This window comes from Poeciliopsis prolifica, unplaced genomic scaffold, assembly GCF_027474105.1.
Source record: "Poeciliopsis prolifica strain line A6 unplaced genomic scaffold, Auburn_PproV2 SCAFFOLD035, whole genome shotgun sequence".
In the NCBI taxonomy this organism is placed as follows: domain Eukaryota; kingdom Metazoa; phylum Chordata; class Actinopteri; order Cyprinodontiformes; family Poeciliidae; genus Poeciliopsis; species Poeciliopsis prolifica.
The window spans coordinates 1,952,015-1,979,506 of NW_026562410.1; the positions used below are offsets into that span (position 1 = coordinate 1,952,015).

At 39.8% G+C, this 27,492-nt stretch overlaps 1 protein-coding gene across 2 annotated transcripts in view; it reads right to left on the minus strand.

Moving 5' to 3' along the window:
• Positions 1-8,897: 8,897 nt before the first annotated feature.
• si:dkey-34e4.1 (carboxyl-terminal PDZ ligand of neuronal nitric oxide synthase protein) overlaps positions 8,898-27,492 on the minus strand; it is a 51,858-nt gene continuing 33,263 nt past the window's right edge. For both annotated transcript variants that reach the window (XM_055052623.1, XM_055052622.1), the window contains 4 exons: positions 26,038-26,199; positions 24,615-24,819; positions 22,242-22,554; positions 8,898-12,492 (listed from right to left, as the gene is read on the minus strand). In XM_055052623.1, coding sequence (XP_054908598.1) covers positions 11,943-12,492; positions 22,242-22,554; positions 24,615-24,819; positions 26,038-26,199 — 1,230 coding nt within the window. In that variant the 3' untranslated portion in view covers positions 8,898-11,942. The remainder of the gene's footprint in view (positions 12,493-22,241; positions 22,555-24,614; positions 24,820-26,037; positions 26,200-27,492) is intronic.

Below are 27,492 nucleotides of genomic sequence, written 5' to 3' on the forward strand. Positions count from 1 at the left end.
TTTTTAGGCACATGTACATCTCCTCTCGTGCACGTACACTTACCTTCATGACAAGTGTTAGACGGAGTGCTGGAAATGAGGCCGGATGTTTCTCCGTTATGTGTCCGTCTCTGGAGAATGAAGCGCATGCTGCCTCAGCATCACTCCAATCAATCTGTCACTGCAGAGCAAATAACCTGATTAATCTTTAGAAGAGAGGAATTCATCTTAAAAAGGTAGATGACTTTTTTTCCTCTTACATACACAGATGTCCTGTTTGTACGGGCCTATTTTTTAGCCTTTTCTTTTTTATAGTCTTGTTCTTCACCTCAGTAAGACTGTTTGTGATGAAGTGAACAACAAAGAAGAAAGGACTTGCAGTTGTGTTAGTATTGTTAAGTCATGAAACAAAATGCGTGTGAAACATTTCAGATCTGAAGAGAACTGAAACAATCCAACTGAATAAAATCAACCTAACTAACATAACAGGCACCCATTAAAATCTGACATCTTAATCTTTGACATCTTCAAAGAAAAACTAATTTCAGAAACTTTTTTGTATTGTATTATTTTTCTTTTTAAAGCAACCTTTTTGTGTTGCCTTGAATCAAAAGGCTTATTTTGCAGATCATTTGGTTGTGTAAGGGAGTTTGCTAGTTAGATTATTAAATTTGATTCCTGTTTGTTTGTTTAAATTTTGTTGTTCTCTCATGGTAAAGTCTAATAAAGTGCATGTTTGATGCCAGTTCTGTGTAAAACTTGTAAGATTTTTGGCTGTTTGAGAGAAATGTCAGCAAAATAAAAATGTTAAACAATAAAATCCAGTGGAACAATTTGGATTTGGCTGCTTTCAAATCAACTTTTATAACCCTGTGAATACACTACTTCACAATGCACCAAACCTATATACCATGCACATACCATTAGGCGGTGGTCTTTGTGCTCACTTGGTTGCAACTCAGTGTGGTTCATTAGATGTCACTACATGAATCCCTCTTCATCCAAAATGTCTTCTGCTCATATGCAAAACAGCTAGAAACTGCTCCTGTTAGCATATGTTTGTTCTTTGAGAAGATGCTTGTTTCTTAAATTAGTCTTATTTCATCAAGCAAGATGTATTTTCCGCCTCAATGAAACAAAAAAGAATTAAAGATAGAAATTCTGATCCCCACTAAGCTTTTCTTCATCCATTTCTCTTTGACAATTGGAGCCAACTGCAATCACAGATGCTGTCATGAAATTCAGACGTTGCTCTACCAAAAGTTCTGATTGACCCAAATCCAAAATTGTAGATTTTACTGAGAAATGTAAGGTTTGACTACTTTAGCTTTCTGATCTCTAGGTAGAATGAACGGGGGGGAAACTGTAGCTTGACTTATGTAATGATGAGGGACCAATGGTGGAATCTTGTGTATCCAGGTACTTTAGTTCTGTTCTTTTTGAGGTCAAGCTGTGAGGCGAAGTAACCTCTGTTGTTTGCAACTGGTACTGACGGTCAGGGATAGGTGGAGATTTCTGCTGGTGCTTTTAAGAAAAGGTTAGATGTGACAATTAGACGTAGTTGAGGCAGTTGCAACAAGAATGGGGTCAGAAGAGAGAAGCAGGCGAACACATAAAGGCACACACAACCAGGTCGCCTTAATGAGATCTCCAAGGTGATACCCACAAACTCCTCCAGGTGGTTTCCAAGGTTTCCCCAGACCAAAGTGTATATATCATCCCTCCTGCTGGGTCTGGGTCAAATCTAGTGTTTCCTCTGAGCAATTAAAGCCTAGAAGACTAAGTAAAGAAGCATTGCAACCAGATTGTTGACTTACCTCCGGAAGCAGCAATCACAAGTTAATTAGATCTTAAGTCTTGTTGAGATTTCATTGTGTATTCTTGAATTTAATTTGTCTTTCACAATATTTTACTGACTTCCCAGATTCATCCACTCCAAACTATTTCCAGTGTGGATGTAGAATGCAACTCTAAGATTAAGAGGAGAGAAAGTCATGATTTACCAGAAGAAAAAAAATATATATATAGATATAAAAAATTAATTCATTAATTAATCAAGACCAGAAATACAAAAGACATGATCTCTAGGATTTTGTTATATTTAGGCAAAAGGGTTGTGGTTCCTGTCTGACCGAGTAACATGAATAATTCTTCAATTTATAAAAAATGTGCAATATTTTCCATTGCAGTGCAACTGTTAAAGCACTACACAGACTAAGATGTCTTTAGGGAAAACAACAACAGCAAATGAATAAAGTAGACGACAAAAAACAGATAAAAAGTTCATTTTCAGTGCAGGGTTTGTGTTGAAATTCGTCTCGTTTGCTGTTGTTGTTGAGGAGAACTTAATGAGTGCAAATGAAGTGTTTTATAAACATGAAATTTCCATTGCAGAGAGCCGTGAGTCACTTTTCCTGATTGTCCATGTGTATGAAGGCTCAGCTAAGCACTCAGTCCAGATGGCAGATTATAAGCAAGGTCACACACACACAGATAAACACGGTGGATCTTAATGAAATGATTCTCCGTTGTTGCAAGTCAATGAGTGCATGTCAGCCTGGTGTTTGTTTGAGTACCGTTTGAGAAAGCTGGCACTGAAGGCCTCACCTGCCTCATGAAGGGTCAAAGTTCATGATCTAACAATAGGAAAGAGACTGGGCAGAAATAGAAAATCCAAAAATTCTACAATATTGTTATCATACATGATTTACACCAGTTGGGAAATTTATTTTTTCATACACGGTGAGGACAGTTTTTCCCTTAAAAAAGATTTTAAAATTTCTATTTAAGCTTTTGTTAGTATTTTGTGTTGATTCAGACTATCTTCAATTCTGAAAACTGTTTATTTTAAGTAGGTGTGACAAAAAAGCAAAAGCATGGGAAATCTCTATATAGTACACAAGTGCCCACATACATTGAAGTAATTGTTAAATAATCAGTAACAAAAATAGTCCCAATGTCCTGCTGCTGGAGCCAACGTTAAGCATTCGGCATGCTAAGGTGAGGAAATCATCAGTGCAGGCAGAGCATTTGCATAGTGTAGCGTAAAACTAAGCATACTCTGCAAAAACACAATATCTTACCAAATATCTTTGTGTTGATTCAGTTTCTATCTTATTTTACTTGGAAAAACAAAACAAATGTACAAGTAACTTTTCAGCAAGATATAAGAGTTTATTATTAGTAAATAATTCCTTTATTATTTGATTTTAAATACAAGTTCCACTGGTAGATAAATTCACTTCTAATAAAAAATCTTTCTCATGTTCTAAGTTGGACAGTGTTTGATCATTATTTACTTAAACGTGAGCATCTTTCTACACCATTAAAATGTTCTATTTTGTACATTTGGGGACAGCAGATGAAAGATATCAAGCATATTGGACTCAGACAAAAAGTGTCGCTTTTGACAATAAAACCTGAGCGGTATTATGATGTCAATAATGTCAGCTGTTAGTTTTTACAATGGGCTTTGAGCACAGCAGAAAGATTACTTCACTTTATACAGAAAGGACATACATCTAGCAACACTCAATACAAAGCATTAGCTGGGTCAGATGAGCTTATCTGAGTGACACTCTTTTGCATGTCTTAAGTCAAATGTTAACCATCTTCAAAAGCAAATTATTTTTGGTGTTTTACACGCTACTGGTACAACGGAGGTTGGAGAACACCTTAACTTCTAATGTCATTCCATTTTTTTAATTAGTCATTCTTTAATTTAACCCATTCACCCGTTTCTGCGGGTGAAGCCAGGTGGAACTGCAAAACTAGTTTTTGGTCAAAAACAAGGAAACACAAATTTCAACCACAGTTTGCCAAAACGAAGCTGAAACAAAGGTAATTTTCCACCTGCTTCATCCAGATGAGACGTCTCACTGTCTAGAATCAGAGCTCGACATTGCAAAGGGTCCAACTTGGTTTTAAATTCTCATTTTCCTTCAGCTGTGTTTTGAATTAATTTTCAGACAAGTAATTTGAGGATAAACATTCTGCTTTCCAGCCTATCCCGTCTAATGGATCGGCTGGATCGTTTTTGGTGCCTCCTCACTATGTTAAAAACAGTGAATAAAATAATGTGAAGTGGACTGATTAAATGGGGCTTGGATTCAATTACACGGGTTGTGGAGGTTGCACAGAGAGCTAGTTACTACGTCCCAGATATTATCGGAGTCACAGAGTGAACATCATCAAATGAGCTTGCGATTTAGCTTGAGGGGAAGTCGTGAAGGAATAGCTTAAACACAACCGTAATCGTGCTCTTGAACAATCGAATGTGGAAAAAAAAAGAGCTAGATTGAGCTGTGTATTGGCTTTATCACATATGAAAACCCTTCACCTAAATTCAGAGGGGTAACGTTTCAAAGGTTTACTCCTCCAAACATTTCCCACACTCAAAAGGAGAGTATCAAGGAGATCAAATGCAACGAGATTCTCTGATTGTTTCATGTATCACAGGAATGATGCAGATCCTTGATGTGAATGTTCTGGGTTTTCTCTGTTGTTTTTTTTTCTTCTTTTTTTTGAGATGTAAATGCTAAATATTAAACATTTGACAGCACTAGAAGGAACAAGCTAAGATGTCCCTAATCATTCGATGTTGTGAACATCGAACGATCAGAAAATGAAAAAGGGAAATTCAGCCTCAATTAGAACAACAAAGACGCCATACTCCTACCGTTTTTATACTTTGTGAAGCCATTTGCAACAGATCAGTCCACAGTTTTATTATGTCCTTCCCATCCAGGGAGAGAAATATTTAAGAAAAATCTCAGAGTTACGCCAGATCAACTCTAAACCTCCAGATTCAAGATGAATCTGGAGGTTACATGAAAGCCATTTTCTTTTGTCAGGACTCTATTTCACATCATATTTGGACACCAGGGAAACAGGACATCATAGAACGATAATTACACTTGCTGGCCACTCTGATCAACTTGAAAATAATACAAATGAAAAAGAAAAATGCTCTAGTTTTTGTAGAAATCTTTCGGGCTACCAAAAGACAAACGACCAAATCTTTAAGAATTTTAAATGGAAATGTAAATTTCCCAATCTTCCTCTAATTGTCACGGCACCACACAATGCAGTCTGAGGTCTGAAGCCGAACCAGAGTCAGCAGGCATTAAAACCGTGTTTTTGTGCAAAAAGCTCTCATTTGACATCATCGCTAAAATTACTCCTGCATTGTATTCATTCATTCAAAAGCATAAACCTCTCAACAATCTGCTGTCCATTCTCCTGCCTATCATATCCCACAATGCCGAGTGCTGAAATGATCGCAGCAGTCAGGGGAATAAAAACACTAATCTGGTGTCAGCAGGGAGCGCTTTCTTTTGTATCTGAAAAAAGCTTGAACACAAGGCAACAGGAACTGCGGAAGAAGTGGCTGCGACCTAAATTACATTTAAATACAAGTGATGTGCAGGATGTCTTCCTGTTGCCATCCGTCTGTCAGGTAAATTCACATAAATCCACATTGTCATGTTTTTTGGGATTTTTTTTTTAGTGGAGCAAAAGGATTTGCAACAGAAAACCTGCTACACCCGCTTAAACCCTACATAATAAATCTATTTAACTACAGAAAGCAGTCTGCAAACAGGCTATTGGGTTCATGTGTACCATGTGGAAAATGGTTTGAAAAATTGTAGAGCATTTGAGTGCGTAACACACACAAAGAAAGAGAATTGAAGAAATAACTCTGAGGCAAACAGAATCACCTAGCTGTTAGCTCTGCTGCAAACTTAGGGTGGCACTAAATTATATCTGTCAATGCTTAAAGGTTGTCACAGAGGGATTGAGAGGGTTGAGCTAGATATATGAGGCACAGTAGATATATGGGTTTGGGTTAGTTATTGTGACCTCTCTGACCTGACTGGTGATGTAGACATCCTGCTGTGTTGCAGAAACTTATGAATCTTCATCATAAAGCAACCTTTTTGTCTTTTTAAACATACGTAAATTCATAAACTACTTCCAGGGCAGCAAAATAACACATCAGTGCACCCCCCCAACCCCCGAGAAAGAAAAAATCACAGAGTGCGAAACATTTATCACAGTTCTAGGTCTTCAGATCAGACTGAAATCTGTGCCAGTTTCTGCTCTGATGTACGGCGCTGCAACGAGAGACGGCCGCGCGTCGCCCACAGTAGTCAGGAGAAACCACTGCACCTCTCAGTCGGCGCTGCCAGAGAAAATATTATGCTGTAATTCCATCGTCCTTGCTTTCTCTGCAGACTATCAATTATCATATCCCAGAGAGGCCCGCTGGATATTTTGCTTACAAAAAAATAATGTTTGCATTGTTATTCATTCGGGGGTAAATCTGTGCAGTTTTTTTTTTTTGTGATTGTTGTTGCATTTTCTCTCTCTGTGTTGAACGAGGAGCTCGGTCTCTACAATACCAACAACAAAAACATTGGTTTGAAACAACACAAAAAATTCTTGTATTTTTCTGTTTTTCTTTTTCATCCACATAGATAAGAGAATGTCCTGTGAGCCACTTCCTGACTCTTTATGTTTTCCGTTGCTTGACGGTAAAAAGCATTTCTTTAACTCTGATTTGGTACTATGTGAAAAAGCAACACACAGCAGCACACAGTTTTTGCATTTTAAGTCAGCCCTCTTTCCTCTGACAACACTGAATAAATAAAATGATCTTCTCTAGTTGTAAAAAGAGTTTCCTTATGTGTTATAACTATAAATGCTGGCCTTTATGGAAAAGTGACAAGAAGAAAGTTGGTGTCAGCTTAAGTTAAGAGCACTGTAAACATGTAAGTGAAAAGTTTCTATGGATTAGTGGAAAGAGAAATTGAACTGTTGGATCTACATGCCAGAAAACTTAATTCGACGTCATCCCTATGGTGAAACATAGAGGACGGAGGAAGACCTGTTAAATGTTTTTTTGATAGATTTAATAGACTTGCACAGGATTGATATGCACACTTTAAAAGCGTTTTTTATTTTCTATGGAAGAGAGTGCGGCTTATTGCCAAATCCTACAACTGTAGTTCTAGTTGCTGTATGACTCACCAGCATGGATATAGCACCCTTCAGTTAACCTTCTTCAGCTCTGACCCTTCCTGTAGCCTTTCTGTTTGCTCAAACATCATGAAAGAAGCACCCCGTCTCAGTCATTGCAAATTGTAGAAAATTGTGTGGCTGTGTCGAATATCAGAAAGCAAGTAGGGAGAGATGCTTGGCTTTCAGAGAGCATGGATGACCTTTTTTCCATCGGGTTCGAATAGTAGAGGGAGGAAACATTATTACTTCTTCTCTCGACCTCAAATAAGAAATTTCTTCTGTGAGAAGAAATATCTTGAACCTGAGGTTATTGTTTCTGCTAGAGGGTCAGACGAGAAATATAGCTTTACGTTCAAGGTACTTCAAAAGGTTCCTAACAGCACAATGATGTCAGGGATGAAAGCCTGATAGAAATTCAGCTAAGAGTATTATCTGTGACTCTCTCATTCTGCTACAGGTAAAAAGGAAAAAAAAGTATGTAAATAAAATACACACTTAAGATGCAGGAGAACCTTAATCCTCTGATTTGTGGTTTTGTTTTTTGGCAAATTCCTCTTTCTGGTTAGTTTGGTTTCTGGCTATGTTCTTGCTGCATTGTCAGTCCTCTGTTGAATTAGTTTTCCTGCTGCTTAGACCGACTGTCGATCTATATTCAGTTCCATCTGTTCCTCATCAATAATCAGCCTCCAAGTATTGGCTTCACGCTGCACGGATCACTTTTCCGTGTTTTATTTAAGACCACGATGACTCGCTTCGCTGACAGATGTACATTAAAAAAACAATTAATCAAAGTGTGAAAAATCTAACGGCCAAACCCTCGTGGAAATGCCATTTAAAAACATATAGAAATTTTCCATACAGTTATTATGTAAACCTGTAGTTAAACCAATATGCACATCCAGTAAAAACAGTAGTACACAGTGGATAGGGTGAACTAAACTGGACTTGTTGGTTTCAAAATAACTAAAAAATAACAAGTAAAGGTCTTATCTTAACTGTTAACTTGCCTGGTAACAGCAGCAGACTGGCCTAAATGATCACAAATTAACAAAACATGCTAAACTTAAAGCATAACACCTTTTGAATTTGCTATGTATTATTATATCAGTTTATTGGAACTACTGTTTATTTCACCCTTCACTATAAAGAAGTAAAGAATTAACGTTTTTCTGACCAGTAAGGCCTTTTCCAGTCATTTAGAAAAAAAAAAAACTACACCCTCTTTATGGTTTTTAGTCTTGACATCTCCTCTGATGTAGATAACAGATTGAAATTTCAGAGCACAAGCCTTCTTGAATAATTAAAGAAAAAAGCAACAATACAGTCAGCCCTGTTTACTTTATCTGCAGACCAACTGGTGGCAGTTCAGAGCTTGTTGAGTTCGCCCGCGTCGCTGTGATCACCGGCCTCGCATTAGCTTTGATCACTGGCAGGCTCGCCCCGGTCTCCTCACACAGGCTAATGCCTCTTCTGCAGCATTAATGACTGCGTAAAGTGTGATGGCCTTGCGTTTTGAGCGTCTGTGTAAAACTTCAGAGCCGGAGCTGCCATGTGGCTCTAAGAGCTGCATCACATTGATCGCAGATCAAGAAGCAGTCCTGGTATTGAACGGGCTCCTTGGAATGGTCGGAGAGAGTGCAGGCGAGACGGCCTGACAGCATCATTGATTGTCCGGTTGGGGAATACCATGTTGGAAGGTGGTTATAAATAGAGATGCATCGAGGCCTTTCCTCGCCATTACCAATTTCTGGTGTTCTCTTAGGTCTGAGCTGCAGATCTGGACTTTTTTGATAACATTTTGCTTTAAAAGAAAAAAAAAAATACATGTAAAGGAATTTCTTTTTCCGATGCAGCAATTTAGAATCTGAGAGAAAATGAAGCACACAAGATTAATATCTATGTTGACATAATCGCAGCAATAACTGTGATTTCCACCTTTATTGGTTCACTTTCACTCTCCTCACCTTGGAATGATTACTGTCTGACTTGTTAATAATAAACAACAACAAAAAACACTTCAATTCTGTTTGGCAACATGAAAGGATCTCAGAAGGTCAAACTCTGCCTTTTGATCATTGGATACATGATAAACGATCATTGGACCACTTATCCAATGATCATTGGACTAATTGGTCATTTATCCAATTTAAATGACCAACATGTCTCCAACAGTGCATCAACAATTCACTCATGGAGTCACAAACAGAGCATCCAGAGCCCGTAGTCTCTGCTTCTCTCAACCGTCGTCAGTGTTCAAAGGCTCGACAGCGGTTGTCAGCAAAATTTGAAGATGTCATTTGTTTTCTCACATACAGTCTGGGATGACATATTTGCCTCCTTTAATAAATGAAACTATCATTTTGTATTTACTCCAGTTATATAATTAGTTGGATGGTTTGAAAAATGTAAGCATCATGAAAACGTACTTTTGAACAGCAGTAGTACACTGAAAATGATGGGAGCTCATGATTGCCTTTAATGTAGTCGATTCTGATCTCTGCCAGATTGATTGGTGCATTTCTTGCTACAAAACATGCAACCGTATCCATAATTTATGCTTGCTGTGCCAAGAGATGCTGCTTTCACTTTTGAGATCCTGGCTGCTCTGGGACAAATTACAGCTTTAATACCTCATAGCAAAGGGAATTCCTATTTGCCTAATTTCTAATAAATGCATTGCATGGAGGCCTTGAGGGCAATAAGCCGTTCAGCCTCGTCTTAATGCCTGGCAGTGACAGCATGTGCTGCGCGTGCATGCTTTTCGGCTTTCGCAAGGCAGAGAGAACTGCTAAGCTTGAAGACAGCACCTCTGGAAAAAGTGACACAAAGCCTTAATGTGACTTGTGTGGAAAACTTGGAGAATTATAAACAAGGAGATCCAATTCAAATGTTATCAACAAACCAGGGAGGATTTCTCTGCTGCTAACTCAGCTAATTCTCTAAAACTCTACCATACGTAAGCTTCTTGGTGCTTTCGGCTCAGTCTGTGGGTCCAATGTACTGCGGTTACAGGAAATTATATAGAAGACTGTCAACAAAGCTGACTTGCAGAATGAAGTACGTGCACAGACAGGTAATTTCAGCAGTCCAGTGAACGTAGGCGTCATACACGGCACATTAACCTTTCTATCATTCTGTGTGCAGGGTAATGTAAAGCCCAGACGAAACCTTAAGGCTCCCTGAGAATAAATAATGGAAAAAAAGAGAGTAAAGTGCCATAGTTTTCAGCTCCACCTCTTTATTGTGTTTTACTTTGTTAGTGTTGTAAAACTCCCTGCTAAACGTGATGTTGGGAAAAGCCTCATCTTTTGGTGTAAAATGTTTCCCTTCAGGACATTTTACTTCTGCACCCATCGCCTCCATCCCCCCGCAGCTGCTTCGCCTCGTATCTCCACTTTTATTGTGTTTCTCCATCTACTAATCAAAGTTCACAACAGAGCACTTTCGGCGAAGCCATAAAGAATAGCAAAGCAGCAAAGTGAACACATAAACTTCTCAGCTGTTTATTGCCGATCTGCAGAAGTTTCTAAATGTGTTTTACTTTAACCCACACTAAGAAAAATGGTCAACCCAATTTTACGATTTTATTTTTTACACTTCCGAGTATAAAATTCATTTACACCCGAAGTAGAACTATGTGTTGTTGCATTATGTGTGTCTACTAATAGGGGAATTATATGTACTTTTTTTGCTAGTTGATTGGAGATGCACAGAACAGAGCTTTGTTTTGGATTGTTTTTTGTTCAACTTTTAGTCATTAAGCTGTTGATATGATAACAAAAATGTAAAAAAAAAAAAAGAAAAAAAGAAAAAAGAAAGACCTGACAGTTAAATGTCATGTCAAGAATTGATCTATTTTCTGCTATAGGGACATCTTGATACAACAAGAACAACACAAAACACGCGTGTGGCATCAAACTATAGCAGTTTTAAAAAAGTGCAGCTTTTTAAAAACTGCTATAGTTTGCAGATAAAGTTTGCAGATAAAGGCATGTTTCAGATTTATTATTTTATTACAATTTAACAACTATTTTCATGATAATTTTAGATTGTTTATTAAATCCGTGCTGCTTGTGACAACATAAAAATGGAAATTTCTGTTTCTTGTAAAGTTTTGACATTGTATGTTGTCTCCTTTTAAGACGTGTACGTATTGCAACACTCCTCGTATTTGCTTTTAGTTTTATATAAAACCATTCAGTACCTCAGATTGTGGTATCACAATACTGTAGATATTGTGATACCACAATGTCATGATCCTGTGGTATTTTACTCTAGCATGAACATTTCATACCAGTCTGTATCTGACTCAACATAACCAAATCCCACTTGCTCTTGACAAAAAAAGAAACAACGAATGTGAGCCTGACCATATTCCCAAGAACAACCATAACAACTAAACTGACTGACTTTTATCTCTCCTCTGTCCGATCACTGACCTCCTTGTTCCTTTCTTCCCATCCTGCACTGCAGGAGATGAAACTTTTCCCAACATCGCCTCGATCCCCTGTTCTAGTCTTAACTGTGAATTTGACAAATTATCGTCCTTTTCCACTTATTTGCACCAAAGTGAAACATTATACAAAACAGCGGCTCCACGTCGACAGCTAGCAAAAATAAAATGTGTTTCCTTTGTTAGTGTAGAATTCTACAGTGAATTCAGTACGACGTCAACAGTGCAATATATTGCTACATGTACTCTGCTTAACATTCTAGGCCCTATAAAGTAAATTAGATCAGAAATTTTATTACAAAAATACTGAATCTATTTATTGGCTAATTACTGATACAATAGCAAGCGTTTTAGCAACACGTGCACTGTGTCACAGGTGAGTAGAACGACTTAAGATCCTGAAATGGAAGCCCTGTGCAAACATAGTAGGGTCTGAAAGCAAATCCTGGATTTTATTTTACGTTGACTGAATAACATTTAAGTCATCCTAACTCCGTGGGGTCATATTGGTGTCCTCCTGGCTGCTCTCCAGAAGCTCATCCTCCGAAAAACTGATATGAAGGCAGGTGTCATTCATAGGAGATGAAAAGCACAGCGGCCGATCACCGCTGTCAGGACGCGAGGCCATGGTGTTTGACTCCGTAATTGACGAATCAGAGGACGAAGCGCCTGCCCCGCCGTGCTGCTCCAGGGGACTTCCGCAGCTGCTGGACGCTGTCAAAAATGCCCCGTGGTCAGCAAAAAGGTCATCATCGTCACGAAGGGGCGACAGCAGGGACTTGGTCTCGGAGCGGACGCCAGAGTCCTCGCTGGCCGAAGACGAGGAGGAGCTGCTCTCACCGTTGCTGAGCGAGTGGAAATCGGTGGACGACAGGGAGCAGGGGGTGATGTCCGGGAAAGAGAGGCTGCTGCTGCGACTCGGGGCTGCAGGCGTGGGCACAGCTGGGACCTCTGACCCCGGAGAGAATGTCCTGCTGGATCGCTTGCGGTTTATGGAAGGTGGAGGAGGGTCAAGTTTGGGTATTTTCTCTTTATACCTACAAGTAGAAAAGAAAGAAAAACCCTATTAATAATAATAGTGGTTGTTGATTTAGGGTGCATTCACACCAGCAATGGTTAGTCCACTTCAATTAAACTCCAGCTCATTTAAATTTGTGCAGAGAGTTCAGTTCATTTGTGTAGGTGTGAATGTGTAATTAAACTCTAATGTAGACCAAAAGAGTGAACTCTGGTCTGCCTAAAAAACCACATATAGTTTCCATTAAACTGAACTCTGGCACAGGTCGAATACATATGTGGATGCAAGCTGATTGGAGACTGCTCCAAAAACAGGAAGCAAACCAAAGGTCATGGGATTCCTGGTAAATACAACCCAAACAAAGGCGAGAGTCTAGCAATAAAGGGAGAAATGGCTTGTGGTCTTTTACTAAAGACAAAAGAGAAATCTTACAATCACCAAAATCTGATGCCAATCCATTTTTGTTGAAATTTCTTGAAGAAAGTTGCTCTAAGTGTTTTCTTTGGGTCGATCCCTCAGTACAGATGAGGGATGGACATGTTTTTCACTTTGGATAATTTGACACAGTACAGTGTGAAAGCAAATTATAACTTCTGAAAATGTAACAATCGCAACTTTGGTCCTCACTCGAATCGAGCTGAATCGAATCTGCACCCAAACTAAGGGTGAGAAAACACCATTAGCTTCCTTTTTTAGCCAATTCCAAGCCAGCATCACTTCCCCACTATGAGGCCTCAAGCCACTTCTCCTCTCCATTATTCACATTATACCTCATTAACCTAAGTGCACGGGACATAAGCTAGTCCTACACAAGACACTGACTCCTGCTCTGGTTCGCCGTTGTTCTGTCTGTCAAGGAACTTATCTACAGCCCACAGGCTCACTGTGTGAAAATAGAAAGCCTCTGGGGAAGAACAAGAGCCAAAGCCTGGGGGATGCGGGTAAGGAAGCGAGAAGAAACAGGACTCGCTGATTTCACCACAATAAAGCCTTGACAAGCACCAGCGCACGCATCCACACACAATTATCGTCCTCCTCTTGGAAAAATGACTCCCGATAACAAGGCCCGTTTCCTCTGAGGATCCTCGCAGTTATAAGACTGCTAACTTTGTTCCCCCGAGAGATCCGGTCTGTGGTTAAGTTCATTTCTGAGTAATGAAATCACAGAACTTGATGATGCCTTCAGTGTCTGATTCAACAAGACGGCGACCAAAGCTAGGGAAATCATCTTTAGACACATTTATCATTTATTTTCTGAACCGAAAAAGGGGCACTGCACTTTACTTTTTATTTTGAAGACTACATGTTGTCAGCTATGCACTATGGGGTAATTGTAAACTGACTCAACAGGACAAGAATGTAAAGCATCGCTGAACAGAGGTGGGTAGAGTAGGAAAAGAAATGACTAGCATTACTTCAACTTATCTTACTCAAGTAGAAAGGATGGTACAGTAAAGCTACTTATAGAAATTTCCCTGAGTTGAGGAGGCAATAATTCATGACAGTGACGTTTTTCAAAATAAGTTGACATGTGGTAATTTGGATCAATGCTGTTGACAGTGTTGCTGGTGAGCTATATTTATCATCTGCTGACTGAAAAGCATAATTTTTGTCAGAAAACTGTCGCTCCAGACAATGGCACAATTCTTAATCTATTAAACAAATGCACCTGCTTTTACACTTAATGCCGATATGAGAAAAAGTAATAATAAAAAGAGTTTGCTTGACTCTATTCTAACAGGAAATTGCCAGGAAGTGTAACTTGGTGAAGGAATGCTTCATATCTAGGTCCGCCAAAGTGAAATGATACTCAGGCATACCTGAAAAAGGTCTGTCGTGGTTCTAACAGTGAAAATAGCTTTTATGTCTTATAAAACAATTACCAAGGTAATATTGTTTTATTAAAATCATAAGCTCTTTGCAGTGGAGAGAAAGAGTAAATTGCTTCTTTTTGTTCACCATTTTTGTTCATTGCCAAGTCGAAATGAAACCAGTTTCTGCCTCACTTACCCACCTCTTCCCAAATTGCTTCATTCCCTCCATTCTGCCTCCAAAATGAAAAGCAAAATGTGTTTGCATGCATCAAGCCTGCCTGGATAAGTGCAGGTGCAGCAGGGAACTTCTATATTTATTGTCTGAGAGCGCTAAAGTTTATTCACCTGTTATTGCGCTAGCATTACTTGAATTTTTTTATTTTCTATTTCATTTCCGGAGAAAATAATACTTAGCGAAATTGTTCTGATGCACACATTGGTACGTTTAACATAAAACAAGTGTGACCTCGGCCTATTCAATGCTTGATTTACTTGTTTAAGTTGATCTGAGTTTTGATAAATACTTCATTAGTAATTCATAATTCCTCTTTCTTAAAGGCAAAAAGACAAAAATAACAAGTAAATATAATTTATTTCAACGGGCAATTGGTTTCCAAGACTTAATATCTTATGTGTGGTGTTTATTATTTTAGCCAGCAATATGGCAGTGTGCAGCAGGAAGCAGGGAGCAATGGTTGTTACTCTGTTTCTCATTTAAATAACAAAGCAATTCTTAAAAGAGTTTGTATTTATGTACATCTTTCAAACTATGTGTGTCGTTGACACGGGGAGCTCCGATGCAAGACTGGCTTGACATAATCCATCTGAAAGAGCGTTGAGTCAGCAAAGCTAAGCATGCAAGTGACAAAGACACACATTTTAAATTGGATCACGAAAAGTGCGAGGGTAAAGCGCGCACACAAAGACGTGCTGCCGCCTCTGCTATGACAGCTTTACCGCTCGGCCTGAACCGCCTCTGATAAGAAACCTGGACAAGAGCATTTATTGTTTGCAAGCGAGTCCATAAAAGAGGAAACCCCACCCAGAGTGTTGGAGAAGGAGCCGCCATGCACCAAATTGCACTGCAGTGACTGATGATCCCCATGCTAATGTGGTTATTAATCTGCAAGCGCAACATCCGCATGTAAATAGAAGTTATTATGCATTCGTTAGCAGAAAAATCTCTGGTGAGTCCCACACTCGAGCCCACAGACACCCACACCCACCACATGCCCAGTCCCATGCTTGTGCCACAGACACATGCTGCTTATGATGAGTAATACTCACACAGAGGGAGAAGAAGGGGAGAAGAGGAGGAATGGGGAGGAAGAGGAAGGGATGGCAGAGAGCTCCCCAGGCTCCTGGGGGGAGAGGCAGCAAACGATGAGAGGGGCGATAGTGGGGACAGAGATATGGAACGCATGAGCTGGGAGGTTTTGAGGCAGCGGCTGCTGGCCGGGTGGGTTTTTATGGGGGGCAGAGAGGGAATTAGAGGAGGAGGAGGATGAGCAGGAGCGGGTCCTCACACCTGTACCAAAGAAAGGCAACAGTTAGACTACGGCCGATCGGAGGAGCCGAGCGAGGGAGGAAGGAGTTTTAAGGCCAGTGAGCATGCAACCATCTGTGACTTCAGAGCCTCTTTTGTGTTGGACATTTAAAACCCTGGCTCCCTCTCTGGCAGAATCTAAAAAGGACACAGTGGGAGACAGGAATGTAATTAAGTAAGTGGGCAGAGCTGCTGGTTTGGTCGGTATTTCTCGCTAATGTGAATTCATGCCTTCAGTGTTACACAATGCAAAAAGACTCTCCAGTTAGCACGGCCGATTTGATCAAACTTTGGAAATATTCCCACTGTGACCAGTTTAAGATTATCTGCTGGACCAAAGAGAAATTTGTTGCAGGAAAAGTATCTCCCAAAATCTTCCCACAGTTCAGGCCTCCATTTTTTTAAGTTGAATAGAGCATTTAATAGTGTTAAGATTATTAATCCATGCTATGTTTCAGTGTGGTATGAATAAAATGCGAGAAATAAATCTATTTTTGGATGAGGAATCATGTTTATCTTGTCACTATGCACAATGAGCTGGACAGATAGGGACATTAAAAAATCCCCAAAGGAAATTGCAGCAAAGAGTGGTGGCTATAACAATGCTTAGACAGATTTTTGTCTAATTTTCAGGCTCTGTTTGGAAGGAAAGTTTGCAAAAGAAGCTTTTCTGTCGTAACATCGCAAATGCAAACTTGTCAAAATGCCTTTGGCTGCTGTGTGCTTTGGCCAGACAAACGTAAAGTAGGACTGGGCATCAAGCAGTCCAGTAAGGTGCCCACTGTACAGTATGGATCGAGCTTTGATCTCATTAGGACTACGGTAAACAGTTTGAAATAGTGCAAAGATCCCTTTCTCTGTATATGAAATGCTGTATGAAAACTGAAAGACAAAAATCTTTCCAATGATCAAAAAGTATTATCAGAAAGGTGCTAACGAGAGTGCTGCAGCTGCAGATTATTCTACTGTTTTTAAAATTGTGCAGAAACTTGCAAGAGGGACTGATCTGTCATATGGTGATGGTGGAGGGGTGAAGAGAAACATGCATAAACTGGCAGCAGCAGCGAGACAGGAACCAGCAGCGTGCAGCTTTACACCAGAAATACATCAGCCAAATCAAGAAGCTATGGCTGAAATAATCTACAAAACATTTGTGAATATTTGACCTTTATTGTCCAGTTCTTTGCGGGTGTTTGCAGAGACACAATTATTTCTCAAGTTTGAACATGTCATGAGTATTCCTTCAACTTAGATTTTATAAATATGCAAACTGACAGCTGTCCAAATCCCAATCCTGTTGTGTTTCTTGCACTACCACCAACAAATATTTGTTTATGACTGGAAACTCACAGGACCTCTGGCAGGATCCCATCAACCAGTGCTGTTTCAGGCTCCTCCCTGCGGGGAAACTGTTTATTTTTGTACTAATTAAATGCCACTGAAAAGTTAATGAGGAGACCGGAGTAGCAAAGGTGCTGCAGAAGCTCCGATGAGTCCCCCCCCCCCCCCATGGAGTCTGAAGTCGAAATGACACAGAGGCACAGCGTGTTTGTCTTCTCCGTTCAATAAGCAGGAACAAAGCGAGCAATCAAGAGGGGAGCATGAATGCTTCCTGTTAGGAAAAGAATCGGCAGGAGCGTCGCATTTCAACAGGTAGATAGGAGGAAATACCGCTGGGCTTCTAAACAGACATGTCCCTTTTTTACTCAAGTCTTTGTTTCAGACACAAAAAGCAGAATCACGGAGGCATCTGAAAAGTGGACAGCATGTGGTTGGTTCGCCTCCAGATAAGAGACCGTGGGTTTTTTGGCTTTGTGAAGAATTTATCACACTTGTGCTTTATTTTGAATGTACGTGGGTGATCAGGAGACTCAGCAGAAGAATGACAACACTTCTATCAGTGATTTTCTAAAGTATGCCAACAATGCTTGACAGAGTCCCTTTCAAACATTATTCTAACAAACCCTTGAGCTCCCTATAGAAGATCATTTTCAGACCATCAGCAAGTCCAAAGGCACAACTGATAGTATCTATTTCCGAGCGAGCTCCACATAACTGTGTGTAAATCTAGCTGACAGTACCGGCTCTGCCTAAACGCCAGGAAGCATCATCTATTACACTCCCATCGAACCTGTGCAATTGGGTTATCGGCCGACAAAATCTGCTGGTGCAGCTCCAGCCGCGATGTTAAAGATGAAGGGGCAGAACAAAAGTGACAGAGGGAAAGGAAAAATCACAGATAATTTCAGGAAATGCGATTGTGCGCCGTACGACACGGCTGGAGCGAAAGGGGGAAGGGGAGGAGAGAGCAGTTCTTATCGCACATGGAGAGCTCATTTGTGAGTGAGATTGTTATTGATTCTCTGGACTCAAATGGTGAGATGGGCAAAACTTATGTTCATATTTGCTAAGTGTGGTCAGGGTGCAGTTTTTAGCTCAATCGGCTCGAGGGATTGCAAACTTTAAACAGATCATCACTTATAGTCAAATAAAATATCTTGGAAGGATAGACATTTGGTACAGCCAGTCATGATCCTTAGAGAATATAATGACTTTAGTCATCCTCCTACGACTTAGTGGAGCTTCTGGAAGCAAAAGTATTTTCTGATTACTACGACATCCTTATTTGATGTTACCATGCCACATGTAACTCCTCCATCTGTTGTGCAAAGTGTGACTCACTGCATGCTAGGCTATAGCTATTAGCAACTGAACATATGGTAGCCAGGAAAAAAAAAACTGGATCATCAAGTGTGGAGTCAATATTTTTGCAAATTTTACATAATACCAATTATTATGTCATAATAATTGGTATTATTATACCAATGATATGAGCCTGTGATGATAAATTTTGCTGAATGACCCAGAAGTTATTGGGATAAACGATATTGTTATTTTGAGATCATTTTTGAAGTAATACTGTATAATGATATAATGGTAACAGTATAATAATTCAAAGAGCAACTTTCAATTCTAATGAACATTTAACACTGGGACTGGAAGAGATCTTAAATATCCAGAAAATAAATAAACAAAAACACCGAGACAACAGGTCAAATTAATCATGACGTTTCTGATAGCAAAATTATCATTCAAAAAGAAAAAAAAAGAGCTATTTGATGCCAAAACACCAGACTGAAGACCTTTACCATACAGATTCTGGTTGAAAGAGAAATCATGTGATTTATTGCTTATTTTGACAGGCCTATATAATAATTGATTTTAGGCATTCAGATTTTTACAGAAACTACCTTTACTACTCAGCAATTTTGCAGTTGTGTAATTAGAAAAAGAAAAAAGTAATATCTTTTTCTGAATGTTTCTCTTATAAAGCAGATGACAGCGTGACTTGAGATTGCATACTTCTTCTTTAAACTGACAGATTTTTGGATTATTTTCTAAATAAGAGAAAAGGCCAAGGAAAGGTCACTTGGTTTTTGATGCAGGCATGTTTGGCTAAAAGTAAACACTTCATTTCAATTGGCAAGCACGGTGGGAGAAGAATGATGGTGATGTGGAGCTAAGAACTCTATCCAGATTATGTTTTGCTGAGACAGAATAGGTCACCCATTGACTCAGTGTATTTTATTCAGCAGTAGTAACGCTCTAGAGTAGAACAAAACTTAAAAGAAGTCAAACAGCACAAATGTGATTAACCTTTTAAGAGTTGTCTGTCACATATTTTATGTGTGGCCCCACATCGACCCCACTGAGCTCCACTCCATGCTGCTATTGGCTCTGTAAAGCTTGAGTCTTAAAAGCTGGCAGGTGTCGGGTATGGCTGGCTTTATTTGCGATACAAGAACAACCAGGGTGGAGCCCAGAGAGGTCGGCGTCACGGGTTTAAGACTGAGCTGTATTTTGATGTCAACTAATGTCAACCACACACTTGATCTGTATGACAAAGCAGACTCCGGTCGTACACGGCTGTTTGCATTCTTCGGCAACAGAGAGGACGAGAGTATGAATGTAGATCACAATGGGAGACGAGTTTGTAAAAGTGAAATGAATGATTCATGGGAAGTCAGGATCCTCTGGTTGATGAAGAGGGGCTGGGGGAAAAGGTCCGACCGGCGAGAGAGGAGCAGTATTAGTCCGCCAGTTTGCAGAACATAAAATCTGGCCACTCAGGCTGTAAACAGTAATCCAGTAGGGGAATCAAGGAAACAAAAGAAAATGAAAGCAATAAAATATGCGGTGCTGCGGTGGAGGAGGGCGGTCTGACTGCAGCAAAGGTGATGCAAAGGAGTCAGGCAAGGCAGCAGAGTGACATATTGGATTTCCCCAAACATTTTCCAACCTCACTTGAATTTTTTATTCTTTAATTGTTTTTAGCTGTTGAGTCACTGCACTAAATTACTGTGCTTCTTAAAAGGTCACCAAAGTTCAGCTGTTGTCATTTCATTTTTCAAAGTTGAAAACAAAGTTCTCCGCTTTTCACTCTTTCTTTCACTGAACTCAGTGTGTTATGAGTAAAATTTGCATAAAATGATGATGATGAGGCAAGCAGAAGTGTACGTGAAAAAATAGGAAGAAACGCTACTTTTTAATCTCGTCAGTGAAAAATGCGACTTCCTCATAAGTTTGTTTATCTGCAGCTTTTGTGAGACACTAACGGAAAATATGGTAAGATACAAGGAGATGAGAAACCATAGCAAGTTACAGAATTTTATTAGTATATGTATTAGTCATAAACACTGAGATGCATGCTGTTGCAGGAAAGAGGTCCAGTTTGTAAAGGGATGAGAACCATAACTGCCTGGGAGTCAGTGCAGTAGGAAAACCACAGCATGGGAGTCGGGCTAGGCTGCAGACTGACAAACACACACACGTATAGAATTACAGCATGCAGATACCAGTAACACACACAGCTCTGCTAAGTCAATCCCAGATCTGTCCTCCTTTCTCGGCTCTGAAATCAACTTTACTATGCTGCCCTCTGAGACAGAATCTGCACAGAATTTTCTGAGTAGAGCAAACCCTGGGAGTGAGAATGAAAACGGAGCATAACAAGAAGAAAAGAAAGACTTTGTGTCCTGTAAAGTTTTCATAATTTCATGTGCATGCTTTTTTAAGAGGATTAAAAACTCGTCAAAATGTGATTATGAGCCTTGGCTCTACAGTTACAATATGAGTCACATATTCCACACATATCCCCAAAAGTACAGAAGTGGAGGTGCTGCAAGTGCAAAAAAGAAAAGTAAAGTTCCCGTACCCCTTAAAAGCTAGATGCATTCATTATTAATCACCCCCATGAATAAAGTGGCTGTTTTTCTCTTTAAATGTGCTTTAAAAGCTGTTTAGAGTGAATTATTAGATTTTAAAAAAAAGAAAGACACAGAAACGGGAGTTAAAGCTGACAGAGTAACAGTGTTTTTCTTAAATCTTCTACTCTTACAGGCTGTTCTGATCCCTGCTATTAAGCTCAAATCTCATCCCTTCTTTGTTCGACTAACTCGAGTTTTTCTTTTTCTTCCCAAAATAATCCCTTGATTACACTTGTTCTTTCATTAAGTACAGCCGTTTTCTGCTGAGCTGTGCCGCTCTCCAGCAATAATAATAGTAAAAGCAACTGGATGTTTATGTCACTATCGCCTGGTTGCCCCGAACTGCGTTTGGGTTGACTTGATGATTGGCGAGAATTAGCCCAGATAAGAAAATGGCTGACTCCTTCAGTCCAAAGGTCACAGAGTTGACCTACCAGAATTTTATAAAGCGCTACGGATCAAGTTCAGCCTGGTTCGGGCCTTACAGTCAAGGGAAATAGATGCATTATATTAAGTTTAGCAAAAAGTTGTGAGAAATGTGATTTTCCAGTCAAGATTTCGCACGGAGATATATAAACAAACAAAACACCCCCACCTATACTTCTGCATCGACTAATGACTATCTGGGTCACGGAGCTACAATACCTCTATAACACATCACAACGAAGTATATGGACTGCAGAAGAACGCTTGTCGCAAGGATACATTGCAATTTATCCAGTAACACAACAATTTACAACAAAATTATAAAACAAACTATAGTGTGTGAGTTTTGTTTGATTGTTCAGGGACATCTGCTGAGTATTTTATAAAGTTGATGGTGATGGTAACCTTTCCATCTGTCAGTAAAGTAGCAACAACTTGTAGGTTTTGACCATTATTTACATTGATTGTATCTTTTTAAAAATATACTCCTATATATGTGGTAGGAGTACAATTGCCCCACTCCTAGCTCAGAATACATAATTTATGCTGGTCAACTATAATAATCCTAAATAAGCAGGATGCTTTATGTAAGGTTGTTTAGTGTTAGTATTTAAAGTTGCTGCGTTATCCTCCTGCATTTCTACACCAGATTAATGTTAGAATCCAAACCTGCATGGACCCGTGTGTGTAATCAGCATAAAATCTGAAGTCTTACTTTTCATCCAGGTTGGCAGAGTTCCTCGATGAGAACTGGACAATCTCACTGTTGGAGCTCTCCTTGTTATCCGCTGTGCCATTGGCTCTGATGAAAGGGTCCCGCTCGGCAAACGAGGCTGCTGGTTTACTGCTGTTCTCCAGGTTCAGCAGGTTCAGGAAGGACTCCACGCAGTCGACCTGGTTTGGAGAGAGGGGCCACGAGGCCGTGGAGGAAATGAGCGGCTCCAAGTTCTGATTGTACGGATTCTTCAGATTCAGGGATAATGGTTTCGCTGATGATGATTCCCAACTTTGTGTCGTCTGTGGAGCATCTGGAACAGACAGAGAGTACAACATGCTGCCCTTAGACTCCACAGGAAACTAAAGGCAGAAGTTGACTACAAATTGAATGTTGGCTTATTTATTATTATTATTTGCTTTGTAATGATCCCCCAAAGAGCTGACTCAGCCCAGAGGAGAAGCTGGCAGGGTCCCACTCGCCCCACTCAGGTCGTTTTCTATCAGAGGGGATGACATGACTAATACAAGCATGAAACACAACGTGACAAATTAAACTGCACACACACACAGAAAGAAATAAGAAATGTGCACAGACACATCCATGCACACTGCACCAAGTGAAACGGTGGTCATTTCTGGCAAGATCAGCCTTTTTCTTTTAATCTGGTGTAAACAGATGTATAAAAACAAGTTACAAAGGCCATAAAAAAAAGGTTTTAAATCTTATGAAACTCTCCCTTAATGCTAATAAAAGGCAGTAAAAACCAACTCTGCACAGTTTGAAATGTGAAATCGTGTTAGAAAAGATTGGCATATAAAACGAAGACGAGTCCAGGAACATTTCTCACACTCGGTTATTGGACCTTAAAAAAGTGGCAACATTGCAAAGTAAATGTTGCGTTTAAAGCAACGCCTTCTCAGCAGATCATTTTGTCTTCCGTTGCTTGTGGAGGACATCGGCCTGAGTAGCAGTCCGTGTTTACTGCTTAATTGATGGATGTCATCTTGCTAACATTCAACTACCACCTTGTTCTCTGTGCCTTGCAATTACAGCCTTTCTGCTGCGCTTCTCGTAAACCATCTACCAAAATCATAAGCTAGTGAAAAAATTTTGAGACCTTGATTCAGTTCAGACTATTGCAAACCTTAGAGTGTCAAAGATGCCAGAGATTTATGAGACATCTACATGCCCAACGGGGATGATGCTGCTTTATTGTGCCGCTCACCTTGCCAGTTTCAGTCTGAACCATGGTTTCTATCAAGAAGACTCTGTTCTAGCTTAAAAATAAGACCACATAAAAACCCTGGTCAAGCAGCTCACTGCCTCGACTAGATCTTGTGTGTTTTACAGCAGGACAAAGTTGTTTTGTTTCATGGCTTCCCAGAAATAAAAATCAACTTATGAAGTCACGTTGGAGCCAATCTCAGGATTTTCTGGTCCTTCAGCAGCTGACCTTCAGGTCATGACTTTATGTTGTTGTTTTTTTTTACAGAAAACAACATAATTTATTGTGAAAATGTTGTTTGTTTTTCATCATATTAATTTTGGGCTTTAAATGTATAACTTTGTCAATTGTTTTTAAGACACCATAGCCTCCACCATTAAACCGAATTTGAATGGTATTTGTATTATTGCTTATTCTGATTTTTCTGTCAAACATTGGATTAATGTTTCTGGTTGTCTAAAATGTATCTTATGAATATTGCTTCCCTAAAATGCTGGGTCAGGATGAATCCAACATTTGGGCTGCATCAAAATATTTTTCAAAAATGGTTAAATTAATAAATGCAATTGGAAGCTTTATGGAAGCATACGAGCTAGAAGTCTATCCAACAGCACAAATGTGAATTAGAAATCTAATCTGCCAAGTCAAACAACGGCTCAAAGTAAAATGCTTGGACACTGCCCGGTTTGAAGCCATGTTCTGTTTCACTACATAATAGCCACTTTTATTCTTTCTGTTTATTTTTGGAGAAAAAAAATCAAAGGCTGTGCCTCCTCTAAAAAGATATTTTTAGCCAAAAATAATAGTAATATAAAAAGCCCTGACCATCATCAAGGATTTATGGAATTGCTCTTTACTTGTACCTGGAGGGCAGTTTCCTTCTCTTCTGAACTGACAAGTGAAATCCTGAAAGTAGCACTAAGGGAAGGGTGGACTCCTAACAGCCTCTGCACCATTAAAACCCTTCCTTTAAATTGGCAGACAGCCACAGAAAGCAAGTGATGCTTGTGTTGCTACTGTCTGCTTCACCCACAGGCGAAGACAGGAGCGAGCAACAATGACAGCAGCACCTGAAAACGCTGACCTGACATTGTATGCATGAAAGACTCCTGGTGTCCCTTCCAGTCGTCCATCGGGTCACTTACTGTGTCCGTTAGCCTGAGTGTCCTGTTGCGACTGCTCTTCTTGCGCTCTCATGGGGGAGCGGCCCTCCATCTCTTTCAGCTGCTGCACGAGCAGCGCCAGGTGCTGCAGCAGGTCCCTGTTCTGCAGCAGCAGCTGGTGGATGCGGGCCTGGGCCTCAATGCGAGCTGCAGTCTCTGCTGCCACCTGGTCCTTCAGCAGCTGCACCTGGAGCCGCAGCGAAGGGCACAACGGATATGCTTGTGTGTAAATGTTATCCATTAAAAATGCCAATTTGATGATCTTCCCTGATCTACTGCTGCGTCTCACCTCCCACCACATCCACAGAAGAGCTGTGTGACTCTAGAACTGGAATTTTGTCATTGTCCTTTATGCTCATAATGCTGATTGACTTAAATTTGGTAGTTTCACATACATACCAATTTAATGCAGCTTTCAAAGATCCCATTAATTGACATTCATTATTTTCTGTACTTATTCTTGTTCCAGTGCTGCCTCCTAGGGGAATAAAATCAACATCTACTTGTTTTATAATTGCAGGTGAAATAAAACCTGAAAGATTTCAAGTCGTAAAACAGATTCAACTGGCAGATTCTTGATAAAAAATTAAAGTCCTTACTGACTAACATCTAATGAAAGATGTTTGAAACTTAAAATATTCTGATGGCTTTTAAAGTTACTGGCAAAGAGATGCCACTGGGCATGTTTTCTACACAAAAAATGGAGGAGGATGCATTTCTTACTGTTGTTCAGATTATTGTTGTATTGTTCAGCAATGGAGACTGCTGGGAGTCTATATTTAGTCCCCTCCAGTTTTTTTAAGGGCTTTATTAAGAAAGTTGGATTGGATTGAATCTTGGAGCTACAGGTTCTGCAGGAGCATCAAAATATTGCTACCCATTCAGAGATGTTGCAGCATGCATCCCTCTAGGCTCAGGGCCACATAATTAGTCAATATCAATACTTATTGATTCGTTCTTCTGTTTTAAATATCTGAAAGACTGCCAAACTGGTGACCTGACCTTTCCTGGTTTATCTGAAGTTTTTACTCCATGCCATTGTTTCCTATGCTAAAGCAGCTATGGGGCACGTCACTGCTGCAAGGCAAGTTACTCAACAGGTTGTTGCAAGGTGACTAGAGACTGTTGGTTGATGCCACACACTTTGTTTAGTTGGCGGTGAGGTGTTGAGCGGCTAAAGTCTTTCCTCTGCCTACATCCCCCAGAATGCTGTGGATTTTTAGATTGGAGTTCAGTGAAATTCTTGAATCTTCTGTCAGACGTATTGTCTATTGATATTGATCACGTCTCTATCATGATATTTATTTAAGTATATAGTTATTGATGGAAAGAGCAAAATTGCTAAATTGTTTCTTTCAATTTAGCAATTGAAAGAAATGCGTGTGGCTGCCGCTGTGTGTCCTACCTGCGCTACGGCCACCTGAGTGTGCTGCTGTTGCTGCTGCAGCTGCTGCTGAAGGAGCTGCAGGTAGTGCTGAGAAGCCAGTGGAGTGAGCGACGAAGAGCAAGGGCTGCTGGGAGTGATGCCTTGAGACGTCACAGTGAAGACGGACCGTCTGTCGATGTCCTGACAAATATTATTAAACACAGACAGAGATCATGAGTGTTTTTCTGTCTTCTTTTTTCAAATCCCACAGCTATTGACTGATTGATTGCTAAATCAATTAATCAATGCCACGGATAAACTGCCAGCACAGGGATCTGGGTGGAGATCCAAATATCAGATCTCAGACCAGCTGTGTCTAATAACAATAAACGGAACAATTCAAGCTCAGTTTCAAATCGTACCCATAAATACTCTGGTTCGTGGTTCTCCCTTTTTACCCCATGGGAATTTTAAAGTGATTTTCCAGCTGATCTCCAATACCATAATTTTCCCTGAGGAAAAAGTGCAGTCACGAAATTTGACCAGCTTTTTCTTTCACACCACCAAGACGAATGGAGAAAACGAGTAAATCAGCATATTGTCTGGGATCTCACTGAGAAACATAAGTGTGTAGTGAGAGGATGTGTTTGCACAAAAACACATGGGATCTATATTTGCACCTCTTCTTTCTGCCGGCATACTAAATGAGTCTACGCAATTCTGTAATGCCCATATTCCACCACTAGAGGGAAACGCAGCACAACAAAAACTAAAGGAAGCTCAAGGTGAATGACTAATAAGAGGCCTCTTATTAAAACAGCCTCCTTGCCTTCTGAAAAAAATAAATAAAATGCCAAAAAAAATAAAAAATAAAAAATAAAAAAATAAAAAATATATATTTTTGGAATATAAATTAGATATTTTTACTAATTAAAATCACATATCTAATTAATGACATAAGTGTCACGGACCACAACACATTTTCTTAAAGAGCCTGAAAGCATATTTTCCAATTAGTCTATGTAAAATAAAGATGTGCTAAAAACACAACTTTAGGCAAAATGTCTGACACATGCACAGACTCCTCAGCGAGAAATCCTCATGGAGTCCTAATTAGGATATCTTATTGTTCAACATATCTTTAACAGGCAGTGATTTAAAATCCTAGTCCTGAGTTATCACTACACAATTTTACTAATCCTTGTTTTAGTTTATGATACCACCTTTTATTCAAGTCAAACAGCAAAAGCTCTCTAAAGGAGGCACCAATCACAGAAATCCATGTTCATTTCTGGAAGAATTCTTTTCTCAGAAAAAAAATTAAATGAAAAATGTTCCCCACCCACATGTGGCTCACCTCCACACCTGACACAAGCATCACTTCCATCACAGTGTTTAAGTTTTCAAAATGTCATTGTTCAATCCCCACGTGGCTTTCTGCTCATCTTCCAGAGCAGATGTTTGATAACCCTTCAGATGGATTACTGTGTCGTT